The sequence below is a fragment of the Cervus canadensis genome, chromosome 3, assembly GCF_019320065.1.
Source record: "Cervus canadensis isolate Bull #8, Minnesota chromosome 3, ASM1932006v1, whole genome shotgun sequence".
Lineage (NCBI taxonomy): Eukaryota > Metazoa > Chordata > Mammalia > Artiodactyla > Cervidae > Cervus > Cervus canadensis.
The window spans coordinates 112330400-112357038 of NC_057388.1; the positions used below are offsets into that span (position 1 = coordinate 112330400).

The 26639-nt window shown below is 58.2% G+C and overlaps 2 protein-coding genes across 7 annotated transcripts in view; one reads left to right on the plus strand and one right to left on the minus strand.

Moving 5' to 3' along the window:
- Positions 1 to 9685: 9685 nt before the first annotated feature.
- Positions 9686 to 18321, minus strand: ZNF467 (zinc finger protein 467). 6 transcript variants are annotated; one of them, XM_043464049.1, is made up of 6 exons: positions 17955 to 18321; positions 16415 to 16491; positions 15965 to 16040; positions 15027 to 15143; positions 14217 to 14330; positions 9686 to 11567 (listed from the first exon to the last, which is right to left on the minus strand). In XM_043464049.1, exons 3-6 carry the CDS (start codon positions 15996 to 15998, stop codon positions 10060 to 10062), a joined length of 1773 nt encoding a protein of 590 aa, XP_043319984.1. In that variant the 5' UTR covers positions 15999 to 16040; positions 16415 to 16491; positions 17955 to 18321; the 3' UTR covers positions 9686 to 10059. The 6 variants fall into 6 exon arrangements, with proteins under 6 accessions (XP_043319984.1, XP_043319986.1, XP_043319982.1 ...); XM_043464051.1 differs by lacking the exon at positions 17955 to 18321 and adding an exon at positions 17591 to 17790; XM_043464047.1 differs by lacking the exon at positions 16415 to 16491.
- A 1334-nt stretch (positions 18322 to 19655) lies between these two features.
- The window catches only part of LOC122438844 (SCO-spondin), a gene marked incomplete at its 5' end in the record, with an annotated part of 52612 nt that continues 45628 nt past the window's right edge, over positions 19656 to 26639 (plus strand). Inside the window, 13 exons of the mRNA XM_043464052.1 lie at positions 19656 to 19792; positions 21538 to 21696; positions 22085 to 22167; positions 22290 to 22469; positions 22701 to 22945; positions 23045 to 23144; positions 23789 to 23947; positions 24038 to 24117; positions 24407 to 24559; positions 24849 to 25020; positions 25210 to 25450; positions 25803 to 25947; positions 26255 to 26365. Of these exons, the coding sequence (XP_043319987.1) occupies positions 19656 to 19792; positions 21538 to 21696; positions 22085 to 22167; positions 22290 to 22469; positions 22701 to 22945; positions 23045 to 23144; positions 23789 to 23947; positions 24038 to 24117; positions 24407 to 24559; positions 24849 to 25020; positions 25210 to 25450; positions 25803 to 25947; positions 26255 to 26365 (1965 nt within the window). The remainder of the gene's footprint in view (positions 19793 to 21537; positions 21697 to 22084; positions 22168 to 22289; positions 22470 to 22700; positions 22946 to 23044; positions 23145 to 23788; positions 23948 to 24037; positions 24118 to 24406; positions 24560 to 24848; positions 25021 to 25209; positions 25451 to 25802; positions 25948 to 26254; positions 26366 to 26639) is intronic.

The following is a 26639-nucleotide window of genomic DNA, read 5'->3' on the forward strand; positions in this document are numbered from 1 at the left end:
TCTCCCCAGAAGGGCAGATGTACTGGATGAGTGAAAGATGTCTATTCTGAGCAGTGTGGACATGTTTTTTTTTTTTGGTAATTTTTTTTACTGTGGTAAGAGTCACATTCTTGCACTCCAAAGTCACTCTGGATAGTCACTACAGCCATAAAATTAAAAGACCCTTTCTCCCCGGAACAAAAGCTATGACAATCTAGACAGTGTATTAAAAAACAGAGACATCACTTTGCCAACAAAGGTCCGCACAGTCAAAGCTATAGTTTCTCCAGCAGCCGTGTACGGATGTTGGACCATAAGGAAGGCCGAGCGCCGAAGAATTGTTGCTTTCAAATTGTGGTGCTGGAGAAGACTTTTGAGAGTCCCTTGGACTGCAAGGCGATCGAACTCTGAAAAGGAAATTTCCTGCAAAGGAAATCTACCCTGAATATTTATTGGAAGGACTGATGCTGAGGTGGACACTCCAATACTTTGGCCTCACTATGCGAAGAGCCGACTCACAGGAAAAGATCCTGATGCTGGGAAAGATTGAGGGCAAAAGGAGAAGGGGGTGACAGAGGATGAGATGGCTGGATGGCATCACCGAATCAACGGACATGAGTCTGAGGAAACTCTGGGAGATGGTGAAGGAGAGGGAAGCCTGGTGTGCTGCCGTCCATGGGGTCTCAAAGAGTCGGACACGGCTGAGAGACTGAACAACAAAAGTCATGTAATCTAAAACATACTTTTTCAACCATTTTTAACTGCACAGTTCAGTAGCACTAAGTACATTCACATTGTTGTGCATCTCTCACCATCACCCACCTCCTGATTCTTCACCTTCTGAAACTGAAATTCCATCCCCATTAAACACTAAATGCCCATCCCTGATCCTCACCGCCCCACCAGCCCCTGGCATCTACCAATGAACTTTCTTACTCTATGAATTCAAGCAGTCTGTAAATGTTGCCTCCACTTCCTCGCTCCAACTTACCTTCAGCCACTCGTAATCTGCTTTTTGCTCACACCACTTTGCTGAAGCAGTTTTCTAAGTAACCACCAGTGATTTCGGAATTAATCAGCGTGATGGGCTTGTGGGAGCTGCCATCATGAGTGGTCAGCTCGGGGCTGGTTCCGGTCACAGTGCTTACTGCAGCACACGCCTCTTGGGCTTGTCTGTCCAGCCCGGGAACCCATGGCCACGTGTGTCCCTGGGAATTTCCATTTCTCCCATAAACAGAGCAGAACATGACACTCGTGTATAACCACGAGACCACATCCGCCCAGTCACAGCTGATCAAACCTGGACAAACTTGACTTGAATTTAGCCTATCCTGGGGTCTCCTCTAGGAGTTTGGAGCTGAGAAAGCCAGTCAGTCATGCACACTCAGGTGCTTCAGTTGTGTCCAACCCTTTGCCACCCCATGAACTCTAGCCCTCCAGGCTCCTCTGTCCATGGGATTCTCCAGGCAAGAATACTGGAGTGGGTTGCCAAGCTCTCCTCCAAGGGATCTTCCCCACCCAGGGATCAAACCCTCATCTCTTGCATCTCCTGCATTGCAGCTGGAAGCCCCAATGGTGACGGCAGAAACTTGAAAACATGGAGGGAGTATCATGTCCACGTAAATGAAGCAGCAGGAAAGCTGGGGAAGGAGGGGGCCTAGCTGAGCTAGCACCAACCACCAGATGTATGAACCGGGCCATCTGGAACCATCCAAGCCCCATCGAGCCTCAAAGCCACAAGACAACAACAACAGCATGAAGGACCCCAGGTGGCACCAGCTGAAAACCTGTCCTTCAGGGCCTGTCTCAAGTTGTTAATGCGCAGGACTGTGTGCACGTGAGAGGTGATTGTTTTCAGTCACTCGGTGTCAGTGATAATCACACAGCAGTGGAAATCTGGTACAGTAAAGAAGGCGGGTCTGACAGAAGGGGGTTGAATGTGATGATGGAAGAAAAAATAAAGTTGCCTCTTGCTTGCCACTCGCCCGGTCCAGCTCATTTAATAAACCAGTTACATTTGCAAAAGGCAGGTCCCCATGGTGACAATGGATAAGTCCTTGATTTCCCCCAGGTTCTCTCAAGTGCCTACCTGACCTCAGACAGACAACAAGAGTTTCTGAGCATCTCCCTGACCCTACAAGCAATGGGTCCCCAACCAACTGCTTTCACAGAGCTGTAGAAAGCTCAGAAGACTGTTCTCGAAACCCTGATAGGAGATGACTAGCATGGGCCCCAGGAGGAGAGGAGGAGCCTGTGACCTTGACAGAATAGAAGTGGGGGCGAGAGATCACTGCTTTCTCGCCTTCCTGAAACAAAGCACAATAGAGCCAGATGAGATGGAGGGGGTGGGGCCGGCAGCTGCTGCAGCTGCGAAATGAGAAGCCCCCATCAGACTGTTCACGAGGAGGGGGGTGACCCATGGGCAGGCAGGCCCTGGGCTTCCTGGTTCCCACCCAGGCAGGACCTCCCGGGGTTTACTCCAGCCTCCAGGCCCAGCCAGGTGGCCGGGGGGTGGGGGTGGGGGTGGTGGTGGGGAGCTTCAGTCTGGGCCCAGAGGTGAGGGTCTTGGGGTCCTCTGGCTAATGGTGACTCCCAATCTGGTCCCCGTCTCTTAGCCCACTTAGCTGTAGGTTTGCATACCCCACTCTCCCAAGCCTGTGAACAAGAAGGGGGTTGCAGAGCTGGGGATGTGTTTCCTTTGGCCCCATACAGTTTCCCAGTTACCTTTAGGCTCCTCCTGGGGTGGGTGCTCCCAGGCCCAGGGTCACAGGGAGAACCGGACACCTGCCAGCAGGGCCTTCCCTGGCAAAACTGCAGATTCCATCTTTCCTTCCCTCCCACCCTCAGCCCCAGGGGCCCCTCTCCTTTTAAAGGCCTCTGTTCTTACATGTGCAGGATGAGGGGTTAACATTTCAGAGCTTCAGAGACTCTGAAGGTGATGGGTGGGCTTGGGTGGGGGTGGAGGGATCCACATGCCTTCTGAAATTACATGCAAATTCTTGGTTTTGTTTCTTTTAAATATTTATTTATTGGACAGTGCTGGGTCTTCGATGTGGCACACGTGATCTTTAGCTGCAGCATACGAACTCTTAGCTGCGAGATGTGGGATCTAGTTCCCAGACCAGGGATCGAATCCAGGCCCCCTGCATTGGGAGCTTGGCATCTTAGCCACTGGACCACCAGGGGAGTCTCCAGTCTGCTGTTTTTATGTACATTTTTCTGGGGAGAGTTTTCAAATATTTTACCCACCTGCTTGGTGGTCCACAGAAGTTTAAGGACCACTGGTCTAGGAAATACCCAGGCTCCTCCAACACCAGCATTCTTACTTTCCCTTCCTGTCCCCTCTGCCAAGTGAGGCTCTTTCCTCCTCTTCGTCTGTGTGCCTGTCTTTTCATTTGCTACGGCAGGTATAGAGCATCTGGAGGAACAACAAACAAAGGCCATATGTTACCATACAGCTAGTAAAATGTAAAGTATGTGAGCTACACCAGACATCTGACTCCGAGAGCGGCACTTGAGCAGTAAATTTAGCTTTAAGCATTCTGGCAGCCAAGGGGGAAAATGGATCACTGAATATTCATTCTCTGTCCAGGATCTGTGCTTTGGCGGTTACCCTGACTTAGCCGAAGCTCTGACTGACAAGGTGGATTCTAGGCACCAAATCTCCCAGGAGAGAACAGATGGGTGCACTCCTCTTCTAGCTACACAGCTCAACAAGCACCAAGTGAGGTGGGTCCAGGAATCCAGACAGTACATAAGATGGCCTGCCCTGGAGCTGCTCCAGCTGGCCTGGGGAGACAAGGCCCTCACATCCCTAAGCGCTCAAGCACACTAAATACCTCCATTTCCTTACCTGTGGAATGGGGATAAGCCAAGGGGACTTTGGAGAATTAACTCAGAGCCGAGGTCAACATAAGCACTCAGAACGTTTTGTTGTTGTTGTTATTCAGTAGCTCAGTTTTGTCTGACTCTTTGCACCCACATGGACAGCAGCACACGAGGCTCCTCTGCCCTCCACTATCTCCCGGAATTTGCTCAAATTCCTGCCCACTGAGTCAGTGATGCCATCCAACCATCTCATCCTCTGCCACCCTCTTCTCCTCCTGCCTTCAGTCTTTCCCAGCACCAGGGTCTTTTCCTGTGAGTCAGTTCTTCCTATCAGGTGGCCAAAGTATTGGCACTTCAGCTTCACCATCAGTCTTTCCAATGAATATTCAGAACTGATTTTCTTTAGGATTGACTGGTTTGATCTCCTTGCTGTCCAAGAAGACTTTCAAGAGTCTTCTCCAGCTCTATAATTCAAAAGCATCAATTCTTTGGGGCCCAGCCTTCTTTATGGCCCAATTCTCACACCCATACATGACTACTAGAAAAACCATAGCTTTGACTAGACGGACCTTCGCGTGCAGCTGGAGGCCAGACCTGATGGGAGGAGAAATCAACAGTCCAGGTGGTCGGAAAGCCTGGGCTTGGGGGTGAGCCTGGGTTTGGGCAGATGTGCGGGGGGGACCAGTCGGCGTGGGAAGCGCAAGTGCGTATGGATGCGTGGGCCCGCGTCCCGGAGGAGAGGATCCCAGGGCTGTATTACTTAGATAAGAGTTAGCCTTGTCCACCAAAATACAGCCCTTCTGGGAGGAGGCTGGGCCACAGGGCAGAGTCTCTGGGGGGCCCTGAAAACTCTCCAGAGAAACACCGAGCGGAGAAAGCCCAGCAAGGGAAAAGGGGCTCTGAGCTACGCAGGGCTGCCTGGCTGGGCTGTCGGGCCGCGGGGTCAGGCCTTCGGAGAGCCCGAAGCGGAACCCACTGCGATGCCCCAAGGACTTTACATAATGACGTTCTACGTCGGTCTGTGACGTCAATCCAGTTCCTGGTCTTGACCAAGAGCATTCCTGCTAGGAGGCTGCACTCGTCCTAGACCCTAGCTCTGTTGTCTGTCAAGCAGTTGGGAAAGTGTTTCCTAAAAGCCTTCAGGCAAGCCCCCTCTGACGGCAATGCTTTGTCGTGAGGACCCCCAGGGCCCCTTTCTCTGAGAGCCCTGCTTCTCCTCCTACTGAGGCCACAGTACAGCCGAATTTCCCCAAATTACTACCCCTGGGAAAGGACAGGATGTCGCGCATAGTGGAATGTGGACGTGTCTCTGGTTAAGGAAATACCCTTCAGGCAGAGCAACCTGTCTTCCACACCATGAGGCAGGGTGAAGGTCTTCACCAGCCTTTGGGAACCACTTCCCTCCCGGAGAGTGTCTGCCATGCTGGGACCACAGGCCACACCCCACCACAGCTCCCAGGAGGGTTCTTGGCTCTCAGGGGGCAGAAAAAACATTCACTGTGGGAGACCAGTTCATCCCACTTCAATTTGACCATCCTCTGTTCCTCAAAATGCCATCCAGAAGCACCTTCCCATCTCAGCCCATCTGTCTGACCTGCACCCCTAGCCATTCAAACCCACTTACCCTCAAGGGGGCATCTTCCCATGGGGCTCCTCCATCTTGTATCTCCCCACAAATAAACTGTAGAACAGGTGCATGCATGAAAGCGCATGCGCACACACACACCTGCACTCGCAGAGTTTACAGAAACACTGAACAAAACAGTCACATTTGATGGAAGATTGCTCATTTCTCGGCTGCTCCTGCAGTCTCCTAAAAGTCAACTATGCTTTCTCTTTGTTTACAGTCATGTCAAAGCTGTTCTACTGTTAGAAAAGTAAGAAAATATAAATTTAAAAAATCACTTGTAGAGTCAAGGAACTCGAAGTGACATCTTTGTTATCATTGTTTAGCCTGTTTGAACGTTCCACTGCACATCCCCAAAGCTCGTTTCCCAGCCTGTCACCCGGAGGCAAGAGCTCTGGGGAACAGTCGAGTTTGATCAGAACCATGCAGCCCTTGCCCCCCTCCTGCCTTGGTAGAGCCAGTCCATCCCCTCCCAGCCTGTGTGTCAGTTTCTCCTCCTCCATGGTTGGCACAGTATCTCCGTGAAGGTCCCTGTGATGCGCAGAAATGTGTCCCCTAGAGACAGGCTGAAGTCCTTGCCCCTAAGGCCTGTGACTGTCACCTTATCTGGAAACTGGGTCTCTGCAGATGCAATGGAGTTCAGGTGAGGATGTTGGGTGGCCCTAATCCACTAGGACTGGGTCCTTAGAAGAAGAGAAGACACACACACAGACGGAGAGAGAGAAAGAAGGCCATGCAAGAACAGGAGGCGGTGGCTGGATGGATGCGGCCACAAGTCGAGGCACAGCGAGTCTTGCCGGCAACTCCAGCAGCTGGGAGGGAGGCCTGGAACAGACCCACCCCAGAACCTTCGGAGGGAACGCAGCCCTGCCCACACCTTGGCTGTGGACTTTGGCCTCCAGAGCTGAGGGGAGAAATGTTTTCCATCCTCCAGTGCGTGGGGCTTGATTCCGGCAGTCCCAGGAAAGAAACACAGTGTCTTTGGTGAAGGAGTTCCTAGCACAGACTTGGCTTTTAAGTTCCCCTCTGTGTGCAGCAGGGAGGCCCGTGGGCTGGCAAGGCCAGCAGACCACTGTCAGGCGGTTCTCAGATCCCGGGCTGAGAGATGGGCTGTGCTGGACAGTGTCACTGAAGCCCGTGTGATACAGGCTCTTGTCCCAATTACAAGCCAGTTCCAGCTGACCGCCACCCTTCCACACAGACTCTCACATCCCCACCTTGGGGTGACTCCATAATTTACCATCACTTCTGGAAAGGGGTCATTTTGTAACTGATACACGAGCTTGCTTTCAGTTGCTTTCTGCTTTTATGCAGGGGTCTGCCCACAAAAGTGGTTTGCTGCCTGGGGCAGAAGCCCCTTCTTCTCCCCCAGGAGACACATAAAAGTTGCTTTTTTATAAAGCTTTTTTTAATGTGGATCATTTAAAAGTCTTTATTGAGTTTGTTATAAATACAATATTGCTTCTATTTTATGTTGTTTTTTTTTTGTCCTGAAGCATGTGGGAGCGTAGATCCCTGAGCAGAGGGATTAAACGCACACCCCCTGCACTGGAAGGCGAAGTCTTAACCACTGGACCACCAGTGTTAGTCACGCAGTCATGTCCGACTCTTTGCCCCCATGGACTGTAGCCCACCAAGCTCCTCTCCCATGGGATTCTCCAGGCAAGAATGCTGGTGTGGGTAGCAGTTTCCTCTCCAGGGGATCTCCCTGATCCAGGGATCAAACCCCAGTTTCCCACACTGCAAGCAGATTTCTTTACCTCCCGAGCCACCTGGACCACCAGGGAAGTCCCCCCAATTTTTTTTTTAAAGCACAGGCTCTCGAAGCAAACCACTGCATTGCTTTCATCACATTTTCTGTGTCACTTGTGTAAGTCACTTGGACTCTCTGAGCTTCTTTTACCTCATGAGAAAAACTTGACCAAGGACAAGGATGCCCACCCACAGGATGGTGGGAAGAAAAACAGGGCAACACTTGTAAAGCCCTTGATTCACTTAGGGCTTTACTTAGTGTACTAAGTACCCTTTACTGAGTGTACTTAGTGAAGAGAGTATGGAGAAGGCAATGGCACCCACTCCAGTACTCTTGCCTGGAAAATCCCATGGACAGAGGAGCCTGGTAGGCTGCAGTCCATGGGGTCGCTAGGAGTCGGACACAACTGAGCGACTTCAATTTCCCTTTTCACTTCCATGCATTGGAGAAGAAAATGGCAACCCACTCCAGTGTTCTTGCCTGGAGAATACCAGGGACTGGGGAGCCTGGTGGGCTGCCGTCTATGGGGTTGCACAGGGTCAGACACGACTGGAGCGACTTAGCAGCAGCAGTGAAGAGTAAGTATTGAACACATTTTAGTTTATAAAGAGTATTCCTATTGCCAGCATCTCACAATGCTGGACACACAAGTAGGTACTCAGTGCATGTTTGTTGAATGAAGGAAGGAAGGAATGACCTTGTTCAAATGACCTAATTGCTCTGTACTCAGTTTCCACATCTATAAAATGGTGATAATAATAGTAGTTATTGTGAATTTGGGCTGTATTTCATAGGAACGCTCTACTTTCAGATACTGGGGGAAACTATATTTAAAGCACAGCAGGTTGGCTCCTTAGCTGACCATCTCCTCTCCTCCTCAAAGTGGGAAGGCAACAACTTAGGAATGGTGGATGCCTCTTCACCGGTGTGGGTGCTTGAAGGAGCCCGCTGAGCCACAGAGATAGTCTCAAAGCCCCAGGCAGGTATGAGGAGCTGTGCTCTGTGCTCTGACTCAGGAGGGCAGCCTGCTTCTTCACCTTTCTCCACCTCCCCCAGCACAACAGTCATCAGAATGTCTGTACAGCTAGCTTCCAGTTAAGGTCTCCCAGGTCTTGCATATTTAAAGCAACTGGGGTTACAAGACCAGGATAAGAAGGAGGTAGGAACCCAAGAAAAGGACCAGGAGGAGGATTTAGTCACTTGCTATGTGCGCCCATCCTTCAGGGCTCACTTTAGAGGTGTCTTCAACCTGTGAACCTCCCTTGACTTTTCCTAGATTTTGGGTGCCACTCGCAAAGCCCTCTGTGCTGGCCCTAGCCCTACAATCCTCCTGTTTCCTGTAAGCTCTTGCTTACTGTTGTTGCCCATGCTTAGTGCAAGACTTGGCACAAAGTAGTTCAGTTCAGTTCAGTCGTGTCCGACTCTTAGGGACTCCATGGACTGCAGCACGCCAGGCTTCCCTGTCCATCACCAACTTCCCAAGCTTACTCAAACTCATGTCCACTGAGTCGGTGATGCCATCCAACCATCTCATCCTCTGGCACAATGTTGGCACCCAGTAAATATTTGCTAAGTTTATTCTGAAACCTTTGTGCTAAGTTGCTTCTTTGTGACCCTATGACTGTAACCCACCAGGCTCCTCTGTCCATGGGATTCTCCAGGCAAGGTTGCCATTTCCTCCTCCTGGGGATCTTCCCTACACAAGGATTGAACCCATGTCTCATGTCTCCTGCATTGGCAGGCAGATTCTTCACCACGAGTGCTATCTTGCTGATGGTGACGTTAGAATTGGAAAAAAGCCTCAGCCCTCATCAACATCAACAATCTTAGTGTAAGGAGAAAGCAGAGACCCAGGAAAACGAAGGGCTCTGCTCCAAGTCCTAAAGAGACTGAGGAAAAGTCAAGCGTAAGACTTCTCACTCCAAGTCCAACACACTCCCCCATCATCCTACCGTTCCCGGTCAGTCAGCTCTCCTGTCAGCCTCGGCTGGGGCAGCTCAGCTAGGGATGTCTGGATCAAGCCGCCATCATAAAGAGAACTTAACGGGAAACTTCATCTGTCACTCACGTCCTTCCCCCTGCTGCAGGCAGAGAGGCAGGTGGGGCTGCTATTCTGAGATCCCCTTGGGAGAGCTGCAAACCCAGGCAGAGCCCTGGAGCTCCAAGCCTTCGGTGGCACCCCGTCTCCATGGGAACAGCCAGGGGCACCCTGCTTCCTCTCTTTTCGTCTTCCTTACAGTTAAACCTTCGACCCCTGGCATGAGAAATGTATACTGATGTTTCCTCCTTGTCAGATTTGAGCTAAGGTCAAAGGAGCAAGAGAGCGATTCAGTAATTAGCTGTATCATATTTTGATTTGAGAAAGCCCATTATTGGCAGCTGGCTAAATTGAACTCACCCAGATAGGATGGGAAGGGGTGTGTGTGTGTGGACTAAGGCAGAAAAGGGTGGCTGAGAAAAGTCAGGGGTTCCATCCCCAACTCATTCCACAGCCCCAGAACCTTCGGATTGTAATTTTAATGAAACTTTCAGTATACAGATCGCCATTCTTTCCCTGCCCCTGTATTGGTTCCTGACTCAGTCCTCCGTTGGGAGTGGTCCAGGAAGCATCATCTTTCCATGGGGTCTCTTAGTGGGACATTTCCAAGGACTCAGGCCTAAACTGTTCCCATCAAGGGTTTACTCTTAGCCCTGTCTCTGACACAGAAGGTCAAAGCCGGGTATCCTTTCCAGGCTTTCCCCCTGCAGGATGGAGAAGAGAGGAAAATGGCCACGGGCAATCCAGGCCACGGTGCCCAGGAGATGTCCGGCATGGGTCTCTGGAACCAGGGAGCAAACGTAGGGAAAGCCCAGGTCCGGGCTAGAACGAAGCTCAGAAGAAGAGCGCGGGTGCGGCCACGTCGGTGGGCGTAGGCCAGGCTGGGCTCGAGAGGTCAGCTCCGGAGGCCGGGTGGGCGGCTCCTCCATGGACGCGCTGGTGTCGCACCAGGTGGGTCTTGCGGCTGAAGCTCTTGCCGCACTGCGGGCAGGGGAAGGGGCGGGAGCCCGTGTGCACCGCCTGGTGGCGGACCAGGTTGGTCTTGGAGCTGAAGCTGCGGGCGCACACGGCGCAGGCGTGGGGCCGACTGCCCGTGTGCACCGCCTGGTGGCGGCCCAGGTGCGACTTGCGGCTGAAGCGGCGGCCGCACTGCGCGCAGGCGAAGGGCCTGGCGCCGCTATGCGCCCGGGAGTGGGCCACCAGGTTGGGCCGCGAGCCGAAGCGGCGGCCGCACTGCGCGCAGGCGAAGGGCCGCTCGCCCGTGTGGACCCGCCGCTGTCGCGCCAGGTGCTGCCCGTGGGCGAAGCTGCGCCCGCACTCGGGGCAGAGGAAGGACCGCTCGCCGGCCGGAGCGCCCGGGAGCGCCGGTGTGCCTCGGGGCGCGCAGGCCAAGGGCTCGGGGGCCGCGGGGTCCACAGGGGCGCCTAGAGCGCACTCATCGCACCCGAAAGGGCGCCCCTCGCCGCTGTGCAGGCGCTGGTGCGTGGCGAGGTTCTTCTTCCAGCCGAAGCTCAGGCCGCAGTGGGAGCAGGAGAAAGGCTTGGGGCCGGCAGGGGAGGGGGTGGGGGACGGGGCAGGGGACGTGGGCGAGGCGGGCGCGTCGGGAGAGGGCGGGGTGCGGCCGGCCGCCGCGTGCACCCTCTGGTGCCTCACCAAGTGCTGCTTGTGCGTGAAGCTGCGGGCGCACTGCGCGCACTGGTAGGGCCTCTCGCCCGTGTGGATGCGCTGGTGGCGGATCAGGTGCGTCTTTTTGCGGAAGCGCTTCTCGCACTCGGGGCAGGGGAAGGGCCGCTCGCCCGTGTGCGTCTTCTGGTGCGAGCCCAGGTGGATCTTCTGGCTGAAGCGCTTGCCGCACTCGGCACACGGGTAGGGCCGCTCGCCGGTGTGCGTGCGCAGGTGGCGGGTCAGGTGCGCCTTCTTGCTGAAGCGCTTGTCGCACTCCGAGCAGGGGAAGGGCCGCTCGCCGCGGTGGCTGCGTTGGTGCAGCAGCAGGTGCGCGCGCTGCGTGAAGCTGCGGCCGCAGTCGGGGCAGGCGCACGGGCCCTCGCCGCGGTGCAGCCGCTGGTGTAGCCGCAGGGTCAGCTGGTCCCGGAACCGGCGCTCGCACTCCCCGCAGCCGTAGGGCTTCTCCGAGGCGGTCGGGACCCACCCGGCCAGGGCGAGCCCACCCAGTGTCCCTGGGGCCCCCGGCTCCAGCTTATACGCGGCGGCCAGAGACCCCAGGTCCGGCGGGGGAAAGGGGCTGGGGCGTAATGCCAGATGCTGGGGCCATTCTGCCTCCTCGTGGGCCTCCCGATCCTCCTCCTTCTCTACCTTCACCTTCCGAATCATCCACTCATCCCCTGAAAGGGCAAAACAAGAGGAGTCTGTTAAACCCCACGTTTGTGGTTCAGCTGGTAAAGAATGCGCCCGTCCGCAATGCAGGAAACCTGGGTTCAATCCCTGGGTTGGGAAGATCCACCTGGAGAAGGGAAAGGCTACCCATTCCAGGACCATTCTATCCTGGAGAATTCCACATTCTCCATATATAGTCCATGAGGTCGCAAAAAGTGGACTGAGTGGCTTTCACCTGATCTGTTTGTTTGCCAATAGGACCACCACTTCCTGGAGCCCCTAAGCCTAGCTCCTGCTCCTTCCACTGGAAAGTTCCTGGGAATGTCCAAATCGGAGGATCACAGCAAGTCCTCCTCCTGGGCTCTCCAAGCCAGCGGGTGCTTTCTCCTAGGCTTGCCTGCCTTCTTAACGAGACCCTGCCTCTATGGTGGACACCCTTTACCCTCACTCAGGGTTCAGTCTTCAGCTTTCACTCTGAGGGCTCAGAGGCCCACGGGAAGGGGGGCCACCCCCATCTTGCTGTCAAGCCCACTCCTTTCTGGAACCACAGTCTCTCATCTGCAGACAAGCAACTCCCTTTTGTGCCCTGTGAATCAACTGCAGCTCAGCAGGCTTATCAGCAAACACCCCACCTTCCTGGATCTACTCCGTCTACAGCCTCCTTCTGTGGGCTGGCCTTGACACTCACCTTGTTTCTGTGTTAGTCGATCAGTTGTGTCTGACTCTTTGCGACCCCGGGGATTGTACAGCCTGCGTGCCATGGGATTCTCCATACAAGGATACTGGAGTGGGTTGCCATTCCCTTCTCCAGGGATTTTCTAACTCCTTGCCAGTGACCATAGAGACCTTTGCATTCCTTCCTGTGGTTTCTCAAAGGCTCCTCCCTGCTCCTACTCCCTTCACTTCTAGAGCCAGGTGGGAAATCCCGTTTTAAGAAGAGGATTGAGCTTACAGGATTTGGGGAACCAATGGTGCCAACCTCTGGAGAAGCAGGGAGGGCCCTCTGGGGGAAGCAGGTCTGAGACAGGTTCCCCTGGCGCTCTGCCCTTCTTGGGCACAGAGATGACCCAGCCAAGAGGAAGGAGTTCAGAACCCAGACCGAGAGGGTCCATTTGGGTTTTTCTCTGTCACTAAGCAGCAGTGTGACCACAGTTGAGTCACTTAATCTCTTTGAGTTTTCTTTGAATTGAGTTTGTTAGCTTGCTTAGGCGTAAGCATTGGACCAGTTCATGGTGTCTAAATCTGGTGCCACTTCATAATCTCCTGGGGAACTTTGACTAAGTGCATCTAGGGGACCCAGGCCTGTGAAGCTGTTCTCTTTCTTTCAAGCTCCCAAAGTGATTCTTGTTTGACAGCCTTGGAACCAGGTGATTGGAGGTCCTGTCTGGCTCTAAAAGTCTGTAATAGCCTGGGGCTTGAATTATCACAATTAGATTTCCTCCCAATTTCTTTTACCAATCGATCCATCCGTTTCAAACAGCTCTTTATCATACTGTGATATCACTTTCATTTTCTTTGTGCCACTTTGCTACCAAAGAACCATCAATAGCTTCGCATTTCTGAGAGGATAAAGTCTGTTCTAGCTGCATCTGAGGCTCACCCCAACCCAGTCCAACTCTCCTAATACTCCCAGGCCTAAGTCCCTCACTTCAGGCAGGCTGGTCTCCTACAACCCCAGTTATTAATACATCAACTTCCTACTTCTAAGTCAGCTCTGGATGTCTTCCCATCCTCCACTCCAGCCTCATCCGAGTTGAAGTCTACACCTGTCTCAACACGGAGCACAAATTAACAAAAGCTTTCGTTATTTGTTCTTCTCATTCTTTATTCTAGCTCATACTGGTATCAGATTTCAGTTTCTGGAGGGCAGACAGCGTGAGGATTGCCACCATGTACTGACAGCCAACTGGAGATGAGGAACTGTGTGTACACGCTCACAAACCTTCACCCAAACCCCTGCGCAGAAGTTACCCTTCTTCCTTGTGAACACACTGAGGCTCCTGTAGCCTACCCAAGATCACTCAGCTACAAAACGTGGAGCAGGGATTCGAACCAGGACCACGTCACTCTACAGCCCATCTCCATCTGCTCTACCTAACACAGCCTAGCCCGAGTGGGCACCAAATAAGCCCTTGTGGAAAAGGTGACATCACTCAGGGAAGAGGTGATAAGGCTGGTGGTGGTGGAAGGAAGTGATGGGTAGGATTGTGGAGGGAACCAACTGTTTGATCATCATGGATAGGGGCCGATGCGTCAAATACAACAGCTCATCTGGGTAGCACCAAGGTCAGTGGAGATTTGGGGGAGGGAGCAGGTGTGGGGATCGATAATGAAAAGGTTGATCGATACCACATATCTTCGTGGGAATCATACTTCAAGCTGTCAACAGACTGGGAGAGAGAGAATGGGAAGGTAAGACTTCTGGAAGATGTTGAAGTGACAGTGTATTTCTCTTTGGTGACCAGTCTTTCAGATTCCTGTTGTCTGTGGATGCAGAATTCCTGCTGGGTGCTGAAGCTCTATAGCAGAAAGGTGGCAGGGCCTGATTCATCTTGGGTTGGAAGGCCCTGGGATGGCTTTCTTTTTACACGGTGCCCCGTACACCCCTGTTCCCTCCGCCTGGCCCCCTGGTGGGATGGACTGCTGGGAAGACTCACCTGGGCAGGAGCCCATGGGCTCGGGCTTGCGTGGTGCACACACCTGGCCTCCTCTGCAGGGAGCTTCAGCTTGTTCCCTGTGGGCACCTTTCTCCGGTCTGGGGGCCTCGTGCCCTGGCAGAGAACAGGCTACCTCAAGGATGCTGGAGATGGAGAGAGGTCCCCCCTGGTGCCAGGAGGCAGGGTCTTCTGAAACCTGGCCCCAGCCCCACAGGCAGGAGTGGTCCCACATCAAACCTGCAGGGGCTGAGTTCCCAGCCGCCCCAGGCCATGCAGGTTGCAAGAGCCACAAGTGTGAGGGGCTTCTGGAACACGTGTGTGTAAGAGAGTGGAAGTAAGGATGGTCCCTACCCTGAGGCTTCCAAGAGGCCCAAGGAGGAGAGATGGGGAACCTCCTAGGTACCAGATGGACCCGTTTCCAGGCAAATCATTGGAGAAGATGGGGACGTCAGAAGGCCAGGTCCACACCTGCTTTAGGCTTCTTCTCCTGGTATCTGCTTAGCCACCCCTTTCAATCTTACTTTCCTGATGAGGCTGACTCTCACCCCTCTATTCAATCCTGCCTGCCCCACCCACAAAGCCTCTTCTAACCCAGGCTATAAATGCATTTATTCCTACATTTGTTGTCTGCTAGTCCTCCGCCCTCACTAGGATTAAGCTCCTGGAAAGCAGGGATCTTTTGTCTCCTTGGTCACTGAGGTATCCCAAGTATCTAGAATAGCGTGGGGCACTTAGTAGGTGTTCAATAAATACTTGATGAACAGAGGAAGGAAGACTGGTCCTGAGCCAGCTTCCGCATTCCCCACTTACCTGAGCATGTACCCGGCACTCTCTCTTCTCGGGGAGGGGACATGCGCTCCTGGGCGTCATGGGACCCTTCCCCAGGCTCACTTTGGGGGGTCATCTCCGGCTGTCCCACAGAGAGTCCTGTTACAGGCAAAAGGATGGGTGCAAGTCAAGCATGTCAAACAGAAGAGGTGATCCAAGATGGTGGCTCTTCCCCTTCCCAGTCCGAAAGAGTTTTCCCCTGGGAGTTAAGGAAAGTGAGGTCTCTAACCAGCATGGACAAGGGACAACCAGCTTCCCTAGCAACCTGACCAAATATCAACTTTAGCTGCCTTACATCGAATCAAGGACAGAGATGAATAGATTTAAAGAGAGAATAGATTTAACTATCCTGGTGTTCTGTTAGTACTAGCACAACCTCTAGCATGGACCAGGCAGACAGTCTTTGTGATGAAACCAGAAAGGATGCTGCCCTAAAGGCCCCCAGGGTCTCAGGGGTATCAGGGTCGAAGCCTCCTGGGGATGCTCTACAGTCTGAATTAGGGAAGCAGCAGGCCTGATAACTTTTTATACAGTTCATGAGGTTCTCACAGCAAGTATATCGGGGTGGTTTGCTGTTCCCTCCTCCAGTGGATCATGCGTTTTGTCAGAACTCTCCACTATGACCAATCCGTCTTGGGTGGCCCTGCAGGGCATGGCTAATAGCTTCATTGTGTTATGCAAGCCCCTTTGCCATGACAAGGCAGTGATCCGTGAAGGGCCATCTCCCTTCACAGACAATGGACATGAACTTGGGCAAACTTCCGGGAGATGGTGAGGGACAGGGAGGCCTGGTGTGCTGCAGTCCATGAGGTCGCAGAGTCAGACATGACTGGGCGACTGAACAACAACAGGCACGGTATGCCCTTGAAGCCTCCTACTTCCCTGCCCCCCACCCAGGTTCCTCCAGTTCTACCACTTACCCAGGGAGCTGAGGGCCTCCAAGTTCTCTCTCATGGCAACCCAGGGTGACTCCTCCTGGGGATCCGGCCACGGACCCTAAGGAGAACATACATCCTTGTTCAGATTCTCCTCTGCAGCTTCCACCTGGGCCCTGGCTCTGCCCAACCTCTTCCCATAAGCTAGCCCCAGGGGCTCCAAAGGGGATGTCCTCAGGGACGGTGAGGGAGTTGAGGGACCATGGGTTTCAGAAAGCAGACGCCTTTGAACGTGGGGAGAAGCGCTGAAGCCATTTCTGCACGCTAAGCTCGGGGTCAGCTCTGGAAATCAGCTTCTCACCCTCACCTGCAGGTTTCTGGGGTCCAGCACCAGCCCATCAGCTCTCCCCACCACCACCCCCTCCTCCCCAGGGCCCTTGCCTGGGGGGTCAGAAATCCACCGACTCTTTGGGGAGAGGGTGGAGAGTGGGAGACCTGAGCTGGGGAGCGGGAAACTTCGTCTCTTCGGCACTCCAGTTGTCATCGCAGGAGCTGGTGAAACAGGAGCCAGCCTGGGGTGGGGTTGGGGGGGCCGGAGGTATCACTACTGGGGCCTCGGGTTGGGGAGGCCCTCGGAGGAGGGTCCTCCCCGGAGGCAGGAAAGAGCTCTTGAGAGCATCACCCCAGAACCCGACCTCAAGACCATCGCCCCTCCCCCGCGGGGCTTTCCGAGGGCCGGACACCCTGCCCTCCAAGCCCCCACGGCGGCTCCCTCTCCTGCGGGTCCCCTGCCCATCCTCCAGCAGACTCCCCTCCCATTCCTCCCCCCGCCCCGACAGCCTCCCTGGCAGCGGTCCCTGCACCGCTCCCCTCTCCCTCGCCCTCCGCCTTCCGCCCTCTCTCCCCACCGGAGCTGGCTGGCTCCCCAGCTCCGCCCCCGGCCCCGCCCCTGCCCACAGCCCGCCCGCTCCACCCCTCCTGGCCCCGCCGGGGTCTGCGCTCCGCAGCCACCGCCCCCCTGACCCTCCGCCTGGGCAGCCTCCGCGGCGGCGCTCCCCTCCCCCTCCCCGGGCCCGGGGCCGCCTCCCCCGCCCCTTCGGGCTCTCCCTGCCCGCCCCCCGCCTCCTCACCCCTCCCGATCGCACAGCCCTCCCTTCCTTCCCCCTCCTCTTTTCCTTCCTCCCCTCCCCGGCCCTCTCCTCCCCCACCCCGGCTTCCCTTCCTTCTCCTCTCCTCTCTTCACCTCGGTTCCCTCCCCCTCCGAGGCCCGGTCTCCCTTCCCCCTCCGCCTCCCCGGCAGCCTCTCGCTTCCCTTCCCTCCGGAGCCCCACTCCCCAGAACGGCTCTTCCCAGCCCCCTCCCCGTCCGCTTCCCGAGCCCCACCCCCTCCTCTAGCCGCCCCCCACCCAAACCTCGGGGTCTACGGCTGGGCCGCTCACTCCGACCGCTGTCCCCGGCCCTGCGCCCCCCTCCCCGACCCGGCCTCCCAGCCCACCTCCGCGTCCCCTCCCCTCCCGCTCGGTGGCCCCCTGCCCCGTTTTTTTTTGCTCCCCGCCGACTTCTCAAGTTTCCCCCCGCCAGCCCAGGGACCCCTCCCGCCTCCCCGCCCCCCGCCCCCGTGTGGCCCCCCGCCCGGACCTCGCTCCAGGCGCTCCGGGCTCCCAGGCTCACCTGTCAGCGCCCTTCTCGCGCCCCTCCCGAACGCCGGGTCCCCGCGCCTCCACTTCCTCGCCTTCCCCCGGGCCCCCTCCCCTGAGCCCTCCCCCTCCTCTCCTCGGGCCTCCCCCCCGTCCCCCCCCCGGACCCCCACGCGGCCCCCGGTTCCCGGCGCCCGCCCAGCCCTCCAGGTCTGTCTCTCGGCTCTCCCCGGAGCCCTGACCCCCCCGTCCCACCCAATCAGGCCCTCCTCCTCCCCTGTCCCAACATCCCGCTTTCCCCCGGGTCGCGCCCCTCCTGTGCCCTCGGGGCCCCCCCTTTCCCAGCTGCCCCCCACCCCACCCCGCGCTCTCAGCGCCCGCACCCCGGGGGCTGTCACCTGCGCGGCGCGGGCGGCGGCTGCGGGTGCGGCCGGGACGGGCCCCGACGCGGCTCCGACCAGGGCGCCGGGTTCTCCTGCTCCCCCTCGCGGGCTCTGCAGCTCGGGTGCGGACGGCCCGGGAGACTTGACAGACTGACAGCCCCGAAACTTCGCGGGGAGGCGGAGAGGAGAAGACGCGGAGGGAGAGGGAGCAGGGGAGCGGGGGGAGGAGGAGGAAGGGGGGGCGGGTCAGGGATCGGGTGCCCTGGGGGAGGAGGGGTGCCGAGCCGGGTCCCGGCGGGCAGGTGAAGGTCTGGACCAACGACGGCCCGCGGTCGGTGCCGGAAAGTGGGAACGCAGGAGCGGGGAGGGGAAGGGAAGGGAAGGGTAGGGAAAGGAAGGGAAGGGGTGGGGGGGAGAAGGATGGGGGAGGGGAAGAGGGAGGGGAGGAAGGGCACTTGGGCGGCGAGGGAGGGTGCTGGCAGGCATGGAGGGAGGAGCCCGGGGGTGGTGGCGCGCGGGGCGTCGGGGGGTGGGGTGGGGGAGGAGGTGAAGAGTTGGGGGGAGAGGAGGGGGCCTGCTCGGGGGAGGGGAGCCAGCGTCTGGGCTTCGGTCTTTGAATCGCGAGGCCCCGCCAGGAGTGTTTGTGCGTTCGCTGCGTTCCGGCGGCGTTGGGGATCCAGTCCCCCGACTGTCGGTCAGTGGGGTCGGTCTGGGAGGCTCCGGCCCTGTCCTGCATTCCAGCGGATCCCGCTCGGACCCACCCCAACTCGTACCCGCTCCCCCCACACCCCACCCCACGGTCCCTCGGGGCTTCGAGGTGAGCCCGAAGGAGACCAGACGCCGGCCCCGGTGCCTGCGAAGAATTTGACCTTCGGAGTGGAAATGGGGGTCAGGGCTTCCAACTAGGTCACCTGGGACAAGGCAGGGCTGGAGTGGGGGTAGGGGGGAGGAAGTTCAGGGGTGTGGCCGGAGTCCTGCGGTGTGAAGGACTGAAGCATCATCGGGGGAGCCCCTGCCTCCCAGAGTTGGGGGGCGGGGTAGTCCCCTGGACGTGATGGGCAGGACCCTCCTGGCTGGCTGGAGGGATGCCCTCAACCCTCAGAGGTCCCTGCCCTGAGCTGTGATGTTTCTCTGCAGCCTTGCCACTGGGACACCCCAGTTCCTGAAAGCTCCCAATATCCTGTCCTCCTCCATCTAAACTGTGGGCTGGTTCTTCCAGGCCTCCCTTCCTAACCTCCTTCTCCAATCTCCTCCAGTTCCCTAGAGCAGGGCATGGAGAGGGAGGTTGGCTCTTGGAGCAAAGAGCAGGCTTCCCTGACTGTCCACACCCCATCACCCGGGGGTATCCTACGGGACAGAGAGGCACAGTGGCGAGCTGCAGGGCCACACCAATATTTCTTGATGTCTAGGATGAGGGAGACAGGGACAGGGGGTACCTGGAGGAGCGCAGGGTTCCTCCGGATCAGCTGTGAAGGGCCCTTCTACCTTCGGGATGCGCTGCTTCAGCCAGCAGTTCCCGGCCTGCTCTCTAGACTGCAGGATGGCCCTGGGAACAGAGCACATGGCTGTGTGCCTGTGCAGGGCCAGAGCACCTGCGTGTGTCCTTGTAACACCTGCAGCGAAGTGTGAGCGCGTGAGGTGCTGGAGGGTGTGCCCAGGTATGCATGTGTGAGAGCTGGGGACAGCTGGGTGTCCAGGGCCTGACCTGGGACCCTTCCAGGGACCCCCCGCCCCCCCATCCAGGAGCTCCCTGAGAGATTCACTGCACTCCCGCTTGGCCCAGAAGAATGCCTAGCACAGCTCTGGTTCCTGGCAGCCACCTCCTCCACCCACCATCACACACACACCCACAGGTGCGGTGACTGTGTGGGATGTTTGAAGTCAGGCGCATCAGGCTCAGGGGCTGGAGGGTTTTGGGGTACGAGGCCCAGGCCACAGTTTGGCCTGGGTGTCCTGGGAGCTGGTAACCGGTAACTAGGATGTAACCAGGATCCCCCTGGGGATCAGTAACCAGGATGTAACTAGGATCCCCCTGGGGACCAGTAACCAGGATGTAACCAGGATTCCCCTGGGGAGTGAAGAAGAAGCTGCTGGCTTCTAACCGGATGCTCCGATTATTCCAGATTATTCCATCTGGTTGTCTGGCCCCCAGGGCTGGGAGAGCTGTCTCCAGGGCCCCTCTGCCTCCTGCCGCCCCCTCTTCCTACCCCAAGCACTCTTCCTTGAGGCTGGCTGTCATTGCCCTGCCTGAGCTTCCTGGTTCTGGATTCCACGAACCCTAGGGCACCAGGGTGGACCCAGCCGGCCACACATCATCACCCTCAGTGAGAAGTCAGACCGCATAGAGGGACCCCTGGCCCCAAACAATCCAACCACCCTGGAAACCCCGTACCTTCTGCTCACCAACCCTCATTTCTGGAGTGCCTGGTTCGTGGGGTTGGGGTGGGGGCAGGAGATACAGAAAAGGGACAGGGGAGAGGCTCAGATACTCTGGACTTGAGAGCCAGAAGGCCGTGGCCTTGTGACTCAACTCTGGTGTGAGGTCATGGCTCCCCTTGAGAATCTAATAGAAGTTATGGAACTGTCATCAGAAAAGCACGCACACACACAATTTCAAAGTATTCATGGAACCCCTGTCCTACCCCCCATGATTTCCTGGAGGCCCTGAGGTTTTTACTAGTAAGGAAACTGAGGCCCAGAAAGAGTGTGGTTTATCCACGTCCACAGTAGTTGGTGGTAAGGCCTGAGAGTGTGGGCTATCAGAGGCCCAGAGTGTCTGGCTGTGGCCCCTCATTACACACACAGACACACACAGACACACGTGGATCCTCCTTATTACACACACATATACACACATACCAGGAAGGGCACTGTTTCCAGGGAGTGTGGGTTATCAGAGGCCCAGAGTGTCTGGCTGCGGCCCTTCATTACACACACACACACACACACACACCAGGAAGGGCACTGTTTCCAGGGAGTGTGGGTTATCAGAGGCCCAGAGTGTCACACACACACACACACACACACACACACACACACACAAACCCCAGGAAGGGCACTGTTTCCAGGGAGAACTGGCATTGGAGGGGACCATGCCATGTGTAGGCAGGTCCAATCTGTTTCTGGGCAGCTGGTGCTCTGGGGCACAGGGCTGAGATAAAGCCTGCCCGGCCTCCCAGGCCTTGCTCTCACTGCCTCAGGCTGCCTTGGACCCTTGAGGCCAGGCTGCAGCATCCGCCGCCATCGGGGGCGGGCCGGGGAGCCCTGGCCTGGCCTCTCTGCATCCCTGCCACAGCACGGCCTCCGCAGAGCCTCAGAGCCCCCTGACAGGTGACCAGGGGTCGCCATGCTGCTCCCTGCCCTCCTCTTCGGGGTGGCATGGGCACTGGCTGATGGGTAAGGAGCCCACCTCGGGGCCGTCTCCTCCCAGCCCGAGACTTCTGGGGCAGCCAGACTCCCCCATCCCTCCTCGTCCTCCTCAGCCCGCTTGAGTCAGCCTCCTCTTCAGTAAACTCTCCCCTAGAGTGGGGTCGTGGGACAGGGCCTCCCGGGCAGAGGGGGACAGTGGCTGCAGCTGTGGGTCCCCGTCCGTGGGCAGGCGGTGGTGTGAGCGGACAGAGACCGTCCTGGTGGAGGAGGAAGTCACCCCCCGTCAGGAGGACCTGGTGCCCTGTGCCAGCCTCCAGCATTACCAGCGCCGGGGCTGGCAGCTGGACCTGACCTGGAGTGGCCGTGCGGGGCTCTGTGCCATCTATAAGTGAGTGCCGAGGAGCCCGCTGGGCTGGCGAGAGCAGTGGGGTGACCTCCTGAGAGCGGGGGAGGACTGGGCGGTGACCTGGAGATGCAGGTGTTTGGCAAGCAGGTCCGGGTGAACTCACGGGGGGCCGAGTGGGGGAACGGGGTGGTGGATGAGTGGGCATGTCCGTGGGCAGCGCCGGGGAGGGTCAAGATGCCTGCTGCCTCTGCCTACCCCTCAGTCCGCCTTCCTGAGATCATTCTCGCTTTGGAAATTGACACCAAGAATGGAAAATTACACAATAAAGCCTCTTAGAGAGCAGGTGACCAGAGGCGGTGTCCCAGGCCGTTCCCAGGGATGGGGCTGAACACTGCCATCTTGTCCCCTCCCCCCTGCTCCATGGACCCAGACCCCCAGAGACCCGGCCTGCTGCCTGGAACCGGACAGTGAGGGCCTGCTGCCCAGGCTGGGGGGGCATCCACTGCACCCTAGGTAAGCACCTGGGATCAGCCCAGATCCGGGGTTTCCCGGAGGCAGCAGGCTGCCTGGGGAGGGAAGCCGGGTCCAGGCGGAACGTCTGGGTCCACCCCGTTCTCTCTTTGCGTCCACCGCAGCCCTTGCAGAGGCCATCCCCGAGGGCCGCTGCTTTGCCACCTTAATGTGCAACCTGGAGGCAGGCTCAGTGAACGCGTCTGCAGCAAGCCTGGAGGAGTGCTGTGCCCGGCCTTGGGGACACAGCTGGCGAGATGGCCGCTCCCAGACCTGCCACCGCTGCTCCAACCACAGACGACCCGGTGGGTCCCCGGAGCTCCAGCCTGCGTGAAAGGCACAGCCCCGGCTGGCACCCCCCTCCCCAACAGGCACCCCACTTAGGATTCTTGAGCTCTGGGTCCCTCTGTGGAACCCACTGCCCTCTTGGCTCAGACAAGCCGCCTCCCACCTTTGGTCACCATTGGTAACCGTGCACTGACCACTCTGCCCCCACTTCCCACGCTCAGAGGTCACCGTTGGTGTATCTCCCCCAGGCAGCACGCCCTCCCCAGCCATCCTGCAGCCCCTGGCGGGGGCCGTGGCCCAGCTCTGGAGCCAGCACCAGCGTCCCTCGGCCACCTGCGCCACCTGGTCCGGCTTCCACTATCGCACCTTCGACGGACGCCACTTCCACTTCCTGGGCCGCTGCACTTACCTGCTGGCGGGCGCGGCTGATGCCACCTGGGCCGTCCACCTCCAGCCCCGGGGGCACTGTCCCCAGCCTGGGCACTGTCAGCTGGTGAGGAGGGAGATGGGTCCAGACACAGAGAGGGAGTTGGACACAGGAGGAGGAGGGCCACTGACCCCCTCTTCCTCCATGTGTCGCCCCCCTCCCCAGGCCCGGGTGATGATGGGACCAGAGGAGGTGTTGATCCGGGGTGAAAACGTCTCTGTGAACGGGCGGCTGGTACCCGAGGGGGCGTCTCAGCTGCTCCCTGGTAAGGCGGCTGTGGGCACCAGGAGGTGGCCCAGGGCCCGATTCACTTCTCTGGGACAGTCTGTCCATCCACAGGGCGCGGGTCAGAGGGCAGCTGAAGCTGGGCAGCTGGGTGGGCCCCCACAGCCTCCCGACACCCCCCATGGCTGTTGGGAGTCAGCATTTGGAGATGAGGGAGCCCGCTGAGATGCCAGGAGGTCGTGGTCCTCATCCCCTGCCCCTGCAACCTACCCCCTCACAGGGTGACCTCGGGAAAGTCCCACTACTCACCCCCCCACCCCCGCCCCACACTCCCCTGCACCCAGGCCTCAGAGGCCGGGCTTTTGTGCTGCTAGATGGGTCAGGCTCCTCCCAGAGTTCTGTCTTGCCTGGAGTCTGAGGAGTGAGGTAGGGGTGTGTGTGTGTGTGTGTGTGTGTGTGTGTGTTGTAGTTTACCTGTAGTTTGCTCTCAAGAGCACATCTATAGCGTTCATCAACTTCTCAAAAGAAGTCTGTGATGGGAAACCAGTGGCTTCTGCTTTAAAGGGTACAGGGTGCAGAACTCTCTAGAATAGTGAGAAGCCCTTTTTTCCTTCCCAGGACAGTTTGACCACCGGTGTGATGGTGGGAGGGGTGGGGCTGTGACTCCCCGCTTCTCCTGCCCAGGGCTCAGCCTGCAGTGGCAAGGGGACTGGCTGGTGCTGTCAGGGGGCCTGGGGGTCATTGTGCGGCTGGACCGCTCCAGTTCTGTCTCCATTTCTGTGGACCACGAGCTCCAGGGACAGACTCAAGGCCTCTGTGGGGTCTACAACGGTCAGCCTGAGGGTGAGTAGGGGTGAGGTTTGGTTGCTGCTGTGGGAAGGAAGGGGAGACAGGAGTCCCCAGACATAGCCACTCTGCCTCAACCTCCCCCAGATGACTTCCTAGAGCCCGGCAGGGGACTGGCTGCGTTAGCTGCCACCTTTGGGAATTCCTGGAGACTCCCAGACTCAGAGGTGAGACTGCAGTGCTGGGTTCGCTTTCTGCCTGCTCACCAACCTGGTCACCAACAAATTTTGGTTCACTAGCTAGTTATCTAACCTCCTGCCTGTGGGTTCACAGTGATCCTGGCCCCCACATCCACTTGGGCTTGCCACTCTGCTGCCCTCCACAGTCCCAGGATGTCTGGGCTGGTGGCCATGAGGGCGGGGTCTTGAACCAGCTGCCAGGGCAGTGGCCAGTTTCCTGATGTCCTGGTTAATATCCCTCATCCTGGCTCCTTGGCCTGACTCCAATTGTCCTCAGCCTGGGTGTCTGGATGCAGTGGAGGCAACTCAAGGCTGTGAGGACCCCCTGAGGGGCACAGAGACGGGCTTGGAGGCTGGCCAGCTTCGGGCTGAAGCCCAGGATGTGTGCCACCAGCTGCTGGAAGGCCCATTTAGGGAATGCCACACCCAGGTATGGATGAGGGTGGAGGTGGCATCAGGCATTAGAGAGGTGGGGAGTGCTAGGGAGGTGCCAAACTGGGCCCCTGGTCCTGCCCCCAAATTGCTTTGGGGCATGGGTCAGGGCACCCCGCCCCACCCGCCTTGATTTGATCTCTGGGGGATGAGCCGGCCCCAATGTTATCTCTAAGGTCCCTTGAAGGGTTCTCCTGTTTGATCGTAAAACAAGGGCCGTTTCAGAAGCAAGAGGAGGGAGGCGCTGGTGGAGGCTGGTTGGCTGAGGGGCTGTCTTGTCTCGGCAGGTCCCCCCTGCAGAGTACCACGAGGCCTGCCTTTTCGCCTACTGTGCTGGGGCCCCAGCGGGCAGTGGGCGGGCAGAGCGGCTGGAGGCCGTGTGCGCCACCCTGGCCAGCTACGCCCAGGACTGTGCGGCGCGGCGCATCGCGGTGCGCTGGAGGAAGCCCGGCTTCTGCGGTAGTGCGGCTGCCTGCCCCTCTCTGCCCAGCCTCTGGCCTCCCCACCCCGCGGAACCGGGGAACTGACCGAGGGCCCTCGCGTGGCTTCTGTTTCTCTGGGGGGGGGGGGTGGGGAGGTCCCGCCAGTGGGCTCTGGCCGGAGGCGGGGAGCTCCTTGGGTCTTACAGCCCACCCCTGTAACCCGCAGAGCGCCTGTGTCCGGGGGGCCAGTTGTACTCCGACTGCGCCTCGGCCTGCCCGCCCAGCTGCTCGGCAGTGGGCGAGGGAGGCGAGCGGAGCTGCGGGGAAGAGTGCGTGAGCGGCTGCGAGTGCCCGCCCGGCCTCTTCTGGGACGGCGCCCTGTGCGTGCCCGCCGCCCGCTGCCCCTGCTTCCGCCGACGCCGGCGCTACGAGCCTGGGGACACCGTGCGCCAGCTCTGCAACCCGTGGTGGGTGCGCGGGCCTGGCGGGCCCTTTCGCGGGGGGCTGAAGGGCTACCCGTAGGTCCCCTCTGATCCCTCTCTTATGCCATCTGCTCTGCAACCTGCCTCCGTTTTGGGGGGCCTCCTTTGCAAATGACCTGCAACCTCTCAAGGCATTAATCGTCCTGCTTAAAAACCCAGCGGGTGACCTCCATCAGCGGACCTCTAGTCCTAACGGGGGGGAAGGGAGTGCCGGGGGACCAGAGTGCTGAGGCGGTGGGGGTGGGAGGGAGTCTCCAGCTCGGTCCCCCCGCACTCCCACCCCCGGCCCCCGGCGGCAAGGACCCCAAGCACCGTCTCCCTGCCCTTTTGCCCACAGCGTGTGCAGGGACGGCCGCTGGCTCTGCGCGCAGGCGCCGTGCGCAGCCGAGTGCGCGGTGGGAGGGGACGGGCATTACGTCACCTTCGATGGGCGGAGCTTCGCCTTCCGCGGCCTTGCTCGTTGCCGCTTCAGCCTGGTGCAGGTGTGCCGCGCCCGCAGACCGCGGGAGCGGAAGCGGGGGGTCGTGCTAGAGCCCGGGGGGCCCTCCTAGGGTGCTGGTGGGGGTGGGGGGAGCAGTGACTGTAAGGAAACCAATGAATAAACGAGACAGCCGTCCAGGGAGACGCTGAGACGGCCCCGGCTCGGGAGGGAAGATGGCAACCGCACACTCCCGAGCCTGCCCCCAGGGTTCTCGCCGGCGCCTCAGGTTCCCGTGGAAGTCTGACTGTCAGCGCCGCCCCGGGCCGGGGGCGCCACGCAGAACTCACCCGCACAGTCCTTTCTTACAGACGGGACAGCTGGGCTTGTCACACACGCTCCTTCCTGCAAAACGACCCCAGGGGGCGAAGGGGAGGGCAAATAAAGAAGAGTCCGCCTTCGTCCCCAGCACTCCTCCCCGGGTAAAGTGAGGTGACTCCCCACGTAGACACAAACAGGGGCTCCTGCGATGCTCTCATACGTGTGCACATAGATTTACCGTGTGTGCACCCTTGTGGGCACTCAGAGACGTGAGCATACGTCCCCACAGGGGGAGGAGGCATGTTGCCCGAACCTGCGCGCATGCACGCATACACACACACTTCTACATGTGACGTGCGCACACAGTCATACATACTTCCACATGTGCACGTGCATACACACACATTTCCACACGTGCACGTGCATACACACAGT

Coding starts and splice junctions, on each gene's coding strand:
- ZNF467 (XM_043464045.1), bottom strand. CDS start 16,463: ATGACAACTGGAGTGCCGAAGAGACGAAGTTTCCCGCTCCCCAGCTCA. Junction 15,144..15,964: donor GGAGGCCCTCAGCTCCCTGG/GTAAGTGGTAGA, acceptor TGCCTGTAACAG/GACTCTCTGTGGGACAGCCG. Junction 14,331..15,026: donor AGTGCCGGGTACATGCTCAG/GTAAGTGGGGAA, acceptor GTTCTCTGCCAG/GGCACGAGGCCCCCAGACCG.